The sequence below is a fragment of the Osmerus mordax genome, chromosome 20 (genome assembly GCF_038355195.1).
Source record: "Osmerus mordax isolate fOsmMor3 chromosome 20, fOsmMor3.pri, whole genome shotgun sequence".
Taxonomy (NCBI): Eukaryota; Metazoa; Chordata; class Actinopteri; order Osmeriformes; family Osmeridae; genus Osmerus; species Osmerus mordax.
The window spans coordinates 3,244,644-3,258,325 of record NC_090069.1 but is presented as its reverse complement, the minus strand read 5'-3'; the positions used below and the strand labels follow the sequence as shown (position 1 = coordinate 3,258,325).

At 47.3% G+C, this 13,682-nt stretch overlaps 1 protein-coding gene across 1 annotated transcript in view; it reads right to left on the bottom strand.

The window, feature by feature from the left end:
* LOC136964543 (transmembrane protein 132C-like) overlaps positions 1 to 13,682 on the bottom strand; it is a 49,807-nt gene that overhangs the window by 10,326 nt on the left and 25,799 nt on the right. The window contains 3 exon segments of the mRNA XM_067258701.1: positions 689 to 832; positions 7,631 to 7,717; positions 7,719 to 7,821. Of these exon segments, the coding sequence (XP_067114802.1) occupies positions 689 to 832; positions 7,631 to 7,717; positions 7,719 to 7,821 (334 nt within the window).

Below are 13,682 nucleotides of genomic sequence, written 5' to 3'. Positions count from 1 at the left end.
CAACGCTTGATAAAATGTTTCACAGTTGCTTCGAGGGGGGTTGGGGGTGGGGGGGGGCTTGAACAGGCCGTCCCCACTCCTCTCTAATGGGAGGCAGGGATTGGCGGAGTCTCTCAGGAGGTGAGCAGCGTGAGGTACTCGGAGGAAAATTCAACCCGAGGGAAGAACCGCCTTTCACACGCACGCCATCTCCAAACACACATACATACATTTTGCCCACACACAGCATACACTTGTGTGTGTAGAGTGTGTATAATTGAACAGGGCACGCATACGCACATGCACACGCGTTCCTCAGATGGGTATAGCTGTGTGTCTCGTCCCTTCATAAGGGATTATCAGTTATGTGCTGTTGGGGAGATGAGCAGGGTAAAGCTCCCTCCCTCCGCCTGTCTAGTATCTGGCATGACAGCCCAGGGCAGCCTCTGGTTAGCATGTTGGACCATACACTCATGAGATCAGATCACTCAGCTCCTCAAAAGATTCCAAGCACCAGAAAGAACTGTCGCACACACGTACGCACACACACACACACAGTCCATTGTGTTTGGCCACAGCTGTCCCTTGAGAGAGAGTAAAATGTTTATAATTCTAGTAAATTATGCTTCAAGAAAACAGGCCCAAACTGTTCCTCTGCGAGGAATCACGGGTGTGTTTATGTGTGCACGTGTGTGTGTAGTAAACCCACCTTAACAACCTCCTCATCTGTCGACTTGCACTCCACCGACTCGGTCACATCTGTCACCGAGCCGTCCGTTCCCACGGTAACCACTTTCACCGGAAGCGCGACCGTGCGTCCGGTGAGAATGGCTGTGTTCAGAATCTCCGAGTCCTGAGAGAGAGAAAACGGACAGGAAGCAGATGGACAAAGGGAGAGGTCACTCACAGTCCACTGAACACAGACTGAAAACCATGACAACAACCGTTCATTTGAGAGTTGATATCAGGTGATTGGGTAATCAGAAATCCTCACCTAATCCTTCCATGCAATGTTAACATTTAAAAATGAATAAATATAAATATAAACATTTGAAACACTGGGATGTGTTGTTACCTGTGTCAAATTTCACAACTCGGAATGTTATTTTGAGATACTTTTAAGAACCTTGACTCTCAAACAAAGGAGGAAGATAATTAAATCAATTAAAACGAGGTCTCCAAATCCCGAGCTAGCTGCGCGCTCGTGGTTCGCATGTCATCTTGGCAGAACAGAAGTACGCTCATCATCCCAGCTTAGTTTCAACTAAAGCTGTTACGAAGCCCACAGTACATCTTTGAAGCGCACTATTGAAGCAGTCTCCAGACAGGATTTTGTTCCCCACACACAGACACCTCCATGCTCCCTTTGTTATTTCCACCTGCTTGCTCCTTTGGAGCTAAACAGATAACATTATTTAACGCTATGCCCTGGATAATGGAATTTCAAGCTTGTTAATAAAATGGAGACCCCTCACACACACACACACACACACACCACTCCTCTCCACCACCACTCTCTCGCACTTCTTCTCCTAGGGTTAAAGGGAGCAATTTCTGTTTTCACCCCCGGCAATTTTCTCCTTAGACGAGGGATAAAACGTTGAGGTTCAGGGTTTTTTCGGCACTCTGAATCCGAGCCGCTGATTATTTATATCAAATGCATAGACTGTGCCGCAGTACCCGGGTTATGTGCAAGTACCGGCGTGCATTGTTATCTTTTAGATCTAAAAATCAAAGCAAATACAAGTCGGATGTCGAGCGAAAGTCGCTGTGCCCGTCTGCAGCTGACGTTTCCCAACACTGGTTTATTTACTGTCGAAAATATTAATTTGCTACGACCTGAGATGTGATTTCCACCCACATTTGGGAAAATTGGAAGAAATAAGCGGTTGAGTTTCTACTCAATTGAATACTAGAAAAGAAAGTGGATGTAAGAAAACATCCAGCACTTCTGGACAAAAGAAATGCTTTTAACCGCCAGTCAAAGTGCTTCTTTGGTGGATTCAGAACCAATAATGACAGCGTCGTTCAAGGTTTCAAACTATACATCTATAGACATAATTTCACCATCAACCTTCCAACATTCAAAAATTATCTTTTGTTTGTCTCGTATGAAACGATAATTTAATGTTTCTTACGTACACATTTTAAATATCAGAAGAATGATCTCAAATCGAAAGGTCTTCATTTAGGGTTTTTAAAGCTATATATTTCTCCAAGTGACTACTGATGGCATCATAAACGTTGCATTTCCAATGCAGATGGTGTTCTGAGACTGTGATGAAAGGGAACACTTGATTGACAGTTAAATACTCTTTGTTCCTAAGCATGTCTTGGAACTCACCTTATTAAAAAGGAGCTAACTATGAAATGTGACGCGTGTGTGTGTCAGGCTGGCAGGTAAATTGGCTTTTGAACTCAAGACACTTAAGAGACTCTGAGAAACACTCAGAAATTACTGACTTATATGAGTGGGTAGTCGTGTGTGTGTGTGTGTGTGTGTGTGTGTGTGGGGGGGGGGGGGGGTGTTGTCTAGACTCTCTGTGTACCATTCAGCCCCACACAGGGAACCCTTGCTCCATCTCATTTGGCCTTGGGTCTGAAATTAAGTGAGATTTGCAGTGACAGCGGGTGTGATGCCGAAGGCATGAGAACCAGCCGGGGTCCCTGCGCACACTCTCCTTTCTCCCCCGGCGTGAGCCCAGTCTAGTGTCCCCTTCCTGGGGTGAGAGAAGCTGGAGGGGGCGCATGTCTTATTCATAGCCCCTGGTCCGTGCATCAGCCCAGCAGTTTGTAAACACACACCCATCCCCCAGAGAGCCATGTCATTAGCTTAAGCGATCCGCACGCACACACACACTTGCACGTACACACACACACACACACACACACACACGGCCCCAGCGGGAGCAGCAGCATTATCTTCCCAGCCTCCTCACAACACGGCAAGGATAGACAGAGCTAAAGGTAGGGGGAGAGGGAGGAGAGGGAGGGAGGGGCAATCGATAAAAGGCCATTAAGTGTCCTGTATAGGATGGGCAGTGTGCAACGGGATGTGTGTTGTAGAGCCTGATATGGGGGCGATGATTGGTACGTGTAGTCTATAAACACCCACGATGGTTGTGTGACACAGCGTCGGGTTCAAGGACGAACCGGGTAAAGGTGCAGTAAACTCCAGCCTAGTATCTCACACCAAACCCATATGTCTGTCTCTATCTTTCTCTATATCTCTTCAACACACACACACACACAGAAAGACACACACAAAACATTTGATGTCGACAATGGCCTTCGTGCTATGGCCTGAAATGGTGAAATAGAAGCAACACACAGCTTATAGACAGACACGAATGTACACACTCGAACTCACACACCAACAATTGCTGGCCTCGAGATAGGACTGGACCGGGAAAGTCAGGGAGACGAGGATAAACAAGCCAACTGTTAGCCAACACGTTAACAGTAGACTTTGGAGCAGAACCCTTACCAGCAGCAGGAGATAGAGTGGGCCTAAAGGAACACTCGGAGTCCCTTAAAAAGCAGCTCTGGGGATTACAAGCTACGGGGACTTGCTGTGGAAACGCGTGCTGAACCTGAGGTAACGCAGAAACGGATCAGGGGCCGCGAGAGGTAAGGTAGGCTCAAGTTGCGTAGTACGAGGCTTGCTTTGTCCGACGGTGGTATGAGAAGCGTGAGTGGACCTCATGCTCTACAAAGTTCTCCCAACACCCAGAAACCCCGTTGAGCCTGAGAACCCTGAGAACTTCCTTGAATTATTCATCAAATGTTCCAGCCTGTGGAGGGCTTGAGTTTGGCCACGGTTTGTGTAGTAGCTGATTCACTGAGAGGAATACTGTATGAGGACAGGAAGCTCCACTTTCAACGGCACAGCGTTGTCCTCGTCGACACACTTCGTATCGGTTCTCGAGACCAATGGACCCGCCTTCCAACACTCATGCAGTCACCCTGTCACTCGCAGATCCTACAGAGATATCCCCCAGGAAATCCAAAGAACCCCCTTTCCCTGAGAGAGATAACCTTCACCGGCTTCTGCCAGACCAGAAGATTAGCATTTTGCACTGTTGAGAGCAGAAGAAGCAGAAGAAGATGACAGCCCAAAAGTTGCTGCACACCATTGCACCACCTGGGTAACGTATCGTACTAGGAACACTTTGCTGCTTATAAGCCACACTGGGGATTTCAGTGTATTAGCAAATAAAGATTTCTTTTTGGGAAGCATTCTGCCATCCTCAGAGGTAGTAAATACCATTATTGATTATTTCATAAGGACTAAATGTGATTTATACCCTCCTCAATAATTAGATATTGATTTATTACGCAAGTTGTTGGCTTGACAATCTGTTGGTTCTTTGTTGGCTTTCTCCATTATCACGTATCTGTTGGCTCAGATTCCAGGTAGAGATTAAATATTAAGTGCTGTTTTTTTCTCCCTCGACTCTCCAAAGGATTTTTGGTTAAACCCAAATGTCAAGTCAATAACCCTAAAAAAGTATGTTCACTTAGGAAGGCCCCAGATGTTTACTGCAGGCATGCTGATTAGACTAGGCTATTGTGAGTTAGGGTCCTTGACTACATTGCGGTCTGGCTCTGGCTATGTTGCTGCCCCAACATGCTCTGACAGAAGAGGCAGAAGAAAAGTAAAAGATAAACAAACAAAAATGAAACTGAAGTTTCCAAAAATGAAACAGATGTTGTAGAGGGTTAGAGACAGAGAGAGCGTGATAGAGAGAATGAGAGAGAGGACACCCACCACTAAACGAATCCTTACCGGGTAAATAAGAAAAGGGATTGAGAAAGATTTGACATTTAACTGATTATTTGCCTGTACAGACAAACTTTACCGTTTAAAAACTAATAATCCGCAGAGAGAAAGATTGAGGGAGACATGAAAAACTTGAACTAACCCTGCTAACATTCACACCAAAAGAACAGAACAGCGTAATCAGAATTCCACATATCCACCAGAGGACTTGGTTAGGCTTAAAGGGATATTAAAACATTACTGTGCACAAAGACAGCATCTTGGAGGATTCTTAGCCGGCTAGATAATAGCCTCCCTCTGATAGTTCTTAGCGCGGCGCTATGGCTTCTCCAAACACACTTCCTGACAACAGGGACAGGCTGAGCGATGGCCTGGCTGCTATCGCTGGCTGGTCTGATCATTGTTGATTGTTGTGTGTTTAAATCGCTGATACAGGGACAGCTTTTTCCCCCGTTTTGACTTATCTCTTCTGTCTCTCTGAAGAAAACATGTTGACATCGGAAGGATCGTTTGTTTGTCCACACGGCACAACTGTCAATACATCTCGCGAGCGGCGCACGAAACACAAGACGGTCGAGCGTTGAGTTTAGCGCCGTGCCAACGTTTGGGACTGGAATGTTATGGGGCTGTAAGAGCTAAACGCTAATCTTTGGAATAAAAGAATGCTCTGAGGCTATAGATACATGCTAATAATAGTGTTTGACATGTGAAGAGCTGTAGGGGCCACCCGGACTGTCTCCTCTAATGAGAGAACAGAGACACGAGGCTGAGGGAAACGAGAGATCAAACATTCATGCGAGGAATGCAGCTTATAAGACCAGCGTCTTATACGGACAAATCTTCTGTACATTTGCAGCACTCCCTTCCTCGGTCTCTCTCCGTTTCTCTCCGTCTCTCATTAGGAGATTTTTCGTTTTTCCTCCCCCTCATTTCATATCTCCTCTCGCTCTCTAGTTCTCCATCACCCTTACACCCTCTCATAAACGGATGGCGCAGTTAGCGGAGCGGGTTTCTTCAAATGTTCCCGTCGGACGTGGGGCTGCTGGAGGCTGCTTTATACCCTGTCAGACCCTCAATCGTAGAAATAGAGAGCGGGAACAGAAGAAGAGAAAGAGAAGAAAATGAGGGAGAGAGAGGAGCCAACCAGAGCACGGCTCTCTTGAGAGTCACACGGGGGGGGAAGCTGCGCAAAGTGCTTGGGATGATTGGGGCCCGGCTGTGCGCTTGCCTCCCTTCCGTCCATCTCTCGCTACATCTTCCATCTCTCCTGGGTGACTATGGCAGCGTGAAGACCCGAGCCTCATCCATGTCCCCCCATGAAGATGCATCGCCCTATGCCTGGGATGATTCACACAAGATTGGCAGCTTTCACGCAGTTGATATATTTGGACGTAGTCGGTGTGTGTGTGAGTGTTTGAACGCTTTGCACATTAAGAGCTGCCTCTAATAGGAGAGGCGGGGTGCGACCGGGCCCCCAGTCTGAGTGAGCTGGAACGGAACTGGCGACACACCAGCCACCCACTGATCCTGCACTGAGTCGCAAAACACATACATCTTTCTCTCCTGAAGGCACTCTAAATCTGCTTGGCACTTCAGCAATCAACTGTTCACCCCTTGAAATCTTTATCTGCCGATGTTCTCCACCCACGCTCGTATGTAACTTTCATCTCAGGTTGAGGGCGTAGCAAAGTAGTTAGGCTGTAAGAGAAGGAGACCCTGTAACCTTTACATTGTTAAACATTCTCTCCGGGTGGCATGACATAGAACATGTATATGCAAAGCGTTCTCTGGAGTGGAGGCAGACCAAGGTTGAGAACATGGTGATTGTGATTTTGAGGGACCGTGAGAATTGATTGTGGGGGTGACAGTGTCTGCATTGCGATTCAAACCACATTAGTCAGAGCTTAGAGTTTATTGGATTCCCAAATTGTCCATTAATTACATATTCTCTAAAACATTTACTAGTAAAAGCATTACGATTTTCTTCCATTAAAAAGACCAGAACACTTTGTGAAAACTGTTTAAAATGCGTAATCATAAAGACATTCATTATTATAATACCATTGTTCCTCAGATCCAGAAGCTACACGATCAATTTTGTTTTTAAAGAGGATTATCCTGGTTTCCAAAATCAATTAGCTTCTCAATCAAGAAGAGTACTTTTAGTCAAATGACAGCTAATTGAAGTAGCGCAAGATTGGTGTTCAATCCAAGTGAACCTCACCGGACTTTGAACTCAGCAGTCGACACCTCAACTCACTCAACCAAACGCAGCCGCCTTCATCTAAACATGTCACTCCTGCCAAGCAATCAACAGTCGAAGATGAAGTCGTCCCGAATTTCAAATCGTCTTTTATCTTTATTTAATGTCGGGAAACATGACTTTCTTTTGTTAAACATCCCAGACTCTGCAGACACAAAGACATCAAAGTGTGAGAGTCCGAGAATCGACACGCGTCTCGAATGTACAAAGGAGGTGTTGTCTGTGTTCCTGTTTTAGAAATGCAGCTTACCGAGGAGGGGGGCGAGTCATGTGACACACACGCTTATATTGTGATTCACACATAGACCAAAACAACACCCAGACACATGCACACACACACACATCGTGACACACGCTAGGCACAGACACACACACTTTTCGCTCATTCTATATACAGTTCACTTACACGTTTCAAATTCCCTGTTAGACAAACACAAGTCCCTCCTTCCTTTCTCTCATCCCGCTCGCTCTCTCTCTCTCTCTCTCTCTCTCTCTCTCTCTAACGCCATATCTGTCTGGTATCCCTGCCGTAACGGGGACATGGGACGGAGGTTTGCGCGACAGGCTTGCGTTTTCCTGCAGGGGGGGGGGGGGCCTCCACTCACCATGGCCAGGGGCACGATGCCTCCCATGTCCTGCGGCGCCAGGTGGATGAGGGTCTGGACCTCGTCCGTGAGGGAGCGGGACAGGGGGGTACTCCACCTGCCAGGACACCACCCTGCTGCCCAGGGGCACCAGCAGCCCGTTCACCTCCAGGTCCACCTGGAGAACACGCTGGTAGCCTGCAGCCTCCCCACTGGAGGGGGGGGGGGAGGGAGGGAGGGAGGGAGGGAGGGAGGGAGGGAGGGAGGGAGGGAGGGAGGGAGGGAGGGAGGGAGGGAGGGAGGGAGGGAGGGAGGGAGGGAGGGAGGGAGGGAGGGAGGGGGAGAACAGCACATGAGAAAGGGTTAATAAAACGTATCAGGAGAAAAATCACATTTAAGACTTCACGTACGGTGAACTGTCTATTTGACAGAGAAGATTTGAGAGGTCCACATGTGAAGCCCATCAGTATCAAATGAACTGCTCAAGTAAGGGCAGAAAGGTACCGAATCTAAAGTCAGATCTGTCCCCAAACATCTTGCCAATATCGTACACACCCAGTTCTTTCTTTTTTTTCCTCGTTTCACTGGGAACTCAACCTCCCTCTCTCTACGAAGCATGAGGAAGAAAAGCAATTTTCTTTGGTTCTTCCTTCCAGACACTTCTCGTTGAAGAAGATTTCCTGGACAAAGCATAGCATTCACTCTCTGCTGATTGTGACGCAAACAAAGCAGAAAAACTATGAATACCAAATCCCCAACTTATTTGATTTGTTTAGCCTTCATTTTCATCAGCCTTTTCACTTCTCCCCTCCAGTATTTTATATCTGAAGACAAAGCTAGATTCGAAACATCCCCAACAAAACAAACACAAATGCAGTACAAAATAGTATTTGCTCAAAGGAGCCGAGAGGTTTGGTGTGTTGTGAAGCACACACAAACACCCAGAATCAACGCTAGATAGCTGGAAAGCTAACGTGTGAATTCTTAGAGTGAATTATTCAAATATTCTCCTTCTAGTTCACCATAAGATTATCAGAAGGATTCCCGAGACAAAGAACAGGATTAAAAAGGGGTAACTATATGAATTAATTAATATTAAATTAATATAGAATGTTACGTGTCATATAGAAAACACACACCCACATGACAACCAACTTCACACACACACACCCTCACCCACGAATGCACATGGGAGTGCATTCGTGGGTGAGGATGTGTGAGAGAGCGCAATGTGACGGTGTGTCCAGCAGAGGGAAGTACGCTGAATTATCCTGTCAGCGTGTGGTTGGATGATGAATGACCAGAGCCTGTTGGTTGAGAGGTCAGCCTTGTTACACTGTGTCTCATTATAAAACCTAAACGAAACATCATACCGCGGCCTGGTCTGGTTCACACATTTCCTGGACCATTCTTAAAGCGCAATGTGAACCCAAACCAAAAGCCCACACAGACACAGAAAGATACGTGTATACACACACACACACACACACACACATACACAAACACATGTTCGTAGTTGCTGAGAAAGAACAGGAAATCTGCCTGGCTGTTGAAGCAACGCAATGGCCATGGTAATTACCGAACAGAAAGGGGCTGGGATTTGAAAGTGAGTCATCGTACAACAGATGAGTGATATGCCTGCCCGATCCAGTTGACAGGAACAAATACACACATGAATGTGTTTACACAAAAAAACACACACAAATGGTGCCAAGCTTAGAGAGATTTGTCTCCAACGACGAGCTGACAGAGGATACAAAGGACTCGGAGGAGGAAGGAATGTATGACAGGAAAGATAGAACTCCTTCAAAAAAAGTCAACAGAAGCCAGGGAAAAACCGATGACAGACGGAGAGCACGAGGCAGCAGTAAGTGTTTGCGCGTGCTCTAACACCTTTATGAATGGCTATAAATGGTCGCGAGAAGAAAGGATACTCTGGGCTTTGGAGACAGTGGGAAAGGGGGCCTTTCATGCACAGGGGGCGATTTGGTTAGCACTGACAACAATGATGCATCAAAAGAGAGAATCAATTGGGACCCCAAAGCTCCTGCACCACAAAGCACTGTTTTGCACGGAGCTGTACACTGCTGAGTGTGTGCCTGTGTGTGTGTGTGTACAACGTGCGTTGGAAGATTGCTTTCGTGCAGGTAAAAGCTAGTCAGACGCAGCCAGGGTTGGGGAGCATTAAACAGAGGAAGACTTTCAAATCCTGGATCATGGGTAAGGCATGCATCGTCTGTGGCTCTGTGCTGTGTGACAGGGCTGGGGCCGGGGCGGCCTGGGGGCCCAGCACTACAGGAAACTGACCCAGGTCTAAGGCCTCTATCTAGGGTGAGGCAGGGCATTCCGGACCCCTGCAGAGGGAGCAAGGAACTCAATCAGGGTGACTGCATGGGGGCCCTGGAACCCGGGGCTGGAACTCAATAGTGCGGAAGTACGAAGTCCCACACTCACACACACACACACTCTCCCACACACACGTGCACGCACACCCTAGCATATTGCAACCGAAACCGAGTGCAAAATGTGAACATAAACATCTCTCTTTCCAGTCCTGCATCCATTCCTGCAAATATGAAATGTGCCATATGCTCTTCAGTCCCCCGGTGTAATTGCATGTCGACGCATGTCTGACCACGGTATCTCCAGCAGACCATCGATGGCTTCTTTCTTTTGTAATAGGTAGAATAGCAAGGCACAGGAAGTGACACGGCCTGGCCAGACAGTTATTTCCTCCCAGGTGTCAGGCTTATGACAGTGATAGATGATGTGTCATCTGTCATTCACATGCTTGTCTGTCTTTACTCGAGCGGAAAACAGGCACACTGAATTACTAAAAGCTCTTCAAGCCAAGGTCATGCAAGCGATAAGCAGTATTGTATTCCTTTGAATTACACAGCAGTGAAAACATGGACATTAGACTAAAATGTGCAGTATGCGCAAAACATTTTGGGGGGATCTTTTTATGACTTCAGTGATCAAATGTAGTATTTGTTGGTCATTACTGCTTCACATGTAGGCCTAATATTTTAGTCTTCCAGACAGGATATTACAGGTCAAATATACTTGAATCAGAAGAAAGTTTAGCACTTTGAACTCCGGTTGAAATGTTCAAAGAAGCATGAATAGCCCCAGACTCACCCACCAGAAGCTATTCAAGTCAGAATGGACTCAGAGCAATAACTTCAAATGAGATAATTCATAAATAGTTCAAGACCTTAATTACTACTTCTCCAAACAGATTCATTTTGACACTGGGCTTGGCAGAAGCGTTCAACATTCAGAGCCACAGACTCGCTTAGTACAACAGTAGAGAGATTATATTTTATGACTGTGCGTTCTCACAAACGTTCGCATTTTCATAACTTTAATAGGTCCTATCTTACTCCAACCTGCAGACTCTAATTTCAAGATGGCTACTGCTTTGTGTGAGCTAATGACAGTAAGAACCTTCTAGAGTATATTATGAGAATAAAGGCAAGCCCTAACTACCATTTAGAACATTTAGAAACCATCTGACGGAGAAATAACCATGCTACAGAGTCTAAAGACATTCCCTTTCATCAAAAGTAAGACATTCACATTACTTCCTTAGCTCAACAATAAAAAGGTGACCTGTGACATAAAGCTAAAATACACACGATAACTCAACTCTACTACTCTCGGTCAAACTAGGCGCACCATTAAACATTCACAGGGCACAGATTCGGCAATACGAAAGTGACTTCTCAGCTGTAATAAATGTGAGTGATATCCACTCTAGGGTAACACTGTGGTATCTAGACACCGCTACCGCTAACTGATATGAAGACATACAACGAGGCAAAAACCCAAAGTGTCGTCATTCGTCAGACCATTCTCGACACAGCTGAGAGACGGCCTCGGTCTCTCTCGCAGCACACTAATTCGTGTTCTCCGTGCCGCGAGAACTGACGAGATCAAATCCCCATCAGCACGCCGGTAATTAAGAACGGGGATGCACACGCACTCGGGATTCACACGGCTCGTTCTCTCGCGTACACCGGGGCGCACATGTTAATGGGTACGTGGGTGCTATACATGTAAATTAGGCAAATGGCAAAGACGCACCGTAAAAAGTCAACCCGAACAATATTCTTTATTTGAGATTGCCTGCCACACATGTCAGATCCTCAGCTGGCGCGGGCTGCTTTATTTCCCTTCTAATGAAAGCTAACGCTGTCTGGAATTATCTTTGATGGAAGAGGAAGAGTTGGTGAAAAAAAACTGTAAGGTGGGTATTGTCACTGCAGCAATACCCAGAGACCAGCTTGCCTCTGATGAAAGTTCGATCTGTAATTGCGGGAACACAAGCATGACATCTGAGGAGTCATTAAATAGAACCACTCCCCCCCCCCCCCCCCCCCCCCCCCACACACACACACACACACACACACACAACGGCCACAGAGACTTCTTGTCAATCTGCTCTTAATTAGCTAGCAAGTCAGCGCTAGAAAAACACAAAAGCTGCCACAACATTTCATGTATTTATCCTTGTACCAGAGAACCCCTGCTGAAACGGAGTAGGCGTGAGGCTGGCTCTACAGTCGTGACATGACAGCCGTACTGCACACACACACACACACACACACACACAAACAACACACTACTGCGAACAGCATCCTCCCAAAAACAGACTCATCTCGTGTTTGAGCGCTCGACCGCTACAGGAACGTACCACACAGCAAGCATCAAAACCCAACGTCTGTATAAGACGCCCGTGAGAAACAGCCAGTCCGTGCGAGCGAGCGTGCGTGCGCCTGCATGTGCGCTTTGGTCAGTCTGTCGGTCCCATTAAAGAAAAAAACAGTCGCTGGGGTGAAAGCATCAAGCAGGCTTGTGCGGTTCATCGTTGCCCTGCGGAGAAGGTGCACAGGGAAGGGGGAAACCTCAGAGTCATTTGCATACCGTCTACCGTGCTAGCCTACGAGATGGAGACGAGCTTAAATGCCAGGAGAGCGGGCCTTTAATGTCAGCTGAACTCGCCCAGGCCATGTTTCTCTTCTGCTAACAACCCCCAGGAAAAGGTGAAGCTCGCACCTCGGAGTGCAGCGCCGAGGGGGGAGACCGAGACATGGACAGGCGGGAGAGAGCACGTGCAGAAGGGCGAGGAGAGGAGCGGGGCCTCGCCACTGTGTGCGCACGCAAACACTCTCTCGCCTCTAATAAGGGCACATGCCGTACGCGTCGACGACCGGAGTATGCATTATCCTCCAGCTCGGTCACACTCACGATGTCATTACGAATGCACACATCGCGGCGGTAGCCCTGAAATGGCGCGTACAATTTACCCTACGGATTGATGGATCGTTCCAACGATATGGTAATACCAGGCCGTGGGGGGGAGGGGGGGGGGGCGGGTGCAACAGAAAGCAATCCTTGTGCGCATATGACCGTTTCCCATGCCTTCTCCTTCTCTCCTTCTTCGCCCTCGTTCTCTCTCTCTCTCTCCGTGTTGGCCCTCTCCCCTCGGTCTCCCTCTCTCCTATTCCTCTCCTCATCCTCCCTTCTCTCTCGAATTCTCCCCTTGTTGTCCCTCTCCTCTCCCGTCGGCTTTTCTCTCCCCGCAGCTGGTTGCTAGACAGTCAACAGCACGTAGCTTCTTTTGTTCCGGCCGGCCCCAAGTGCTTTGGAAAGAGCAGAAGATTCATCATTCCCAATGCGCATTTGTTACCATGAGCAATGGCCCCATCGCCAACGTTGGTGATAGCGGTCCGGACTCTCGGTAAAGCTCTCTGTGTATATTTTAGGAATCTTTCTGGTCTGTCAAATTAGCCATGCCCGATATACAGATGCAGAAATACACTGCAAGATTTCATTTAAATAAACGATGGCTTTCCTGATTGGGTTGGCGGTGAGCGCATCATCGTGTTTCATTCAAATGCAGACATGCATTGTGCGGCGTAGTGAATATCTGTCTGCGCGGCAGCCAGCGGTCTGTTGTGGAGTCATTTAAGGATATCCTCATCGACAGAACAGAGATAAGATGAGATTGAAAGGTGGAGAGGGTTCGATACTCAAGGCTCCCACAGTATAGATGGGACAGCCATAG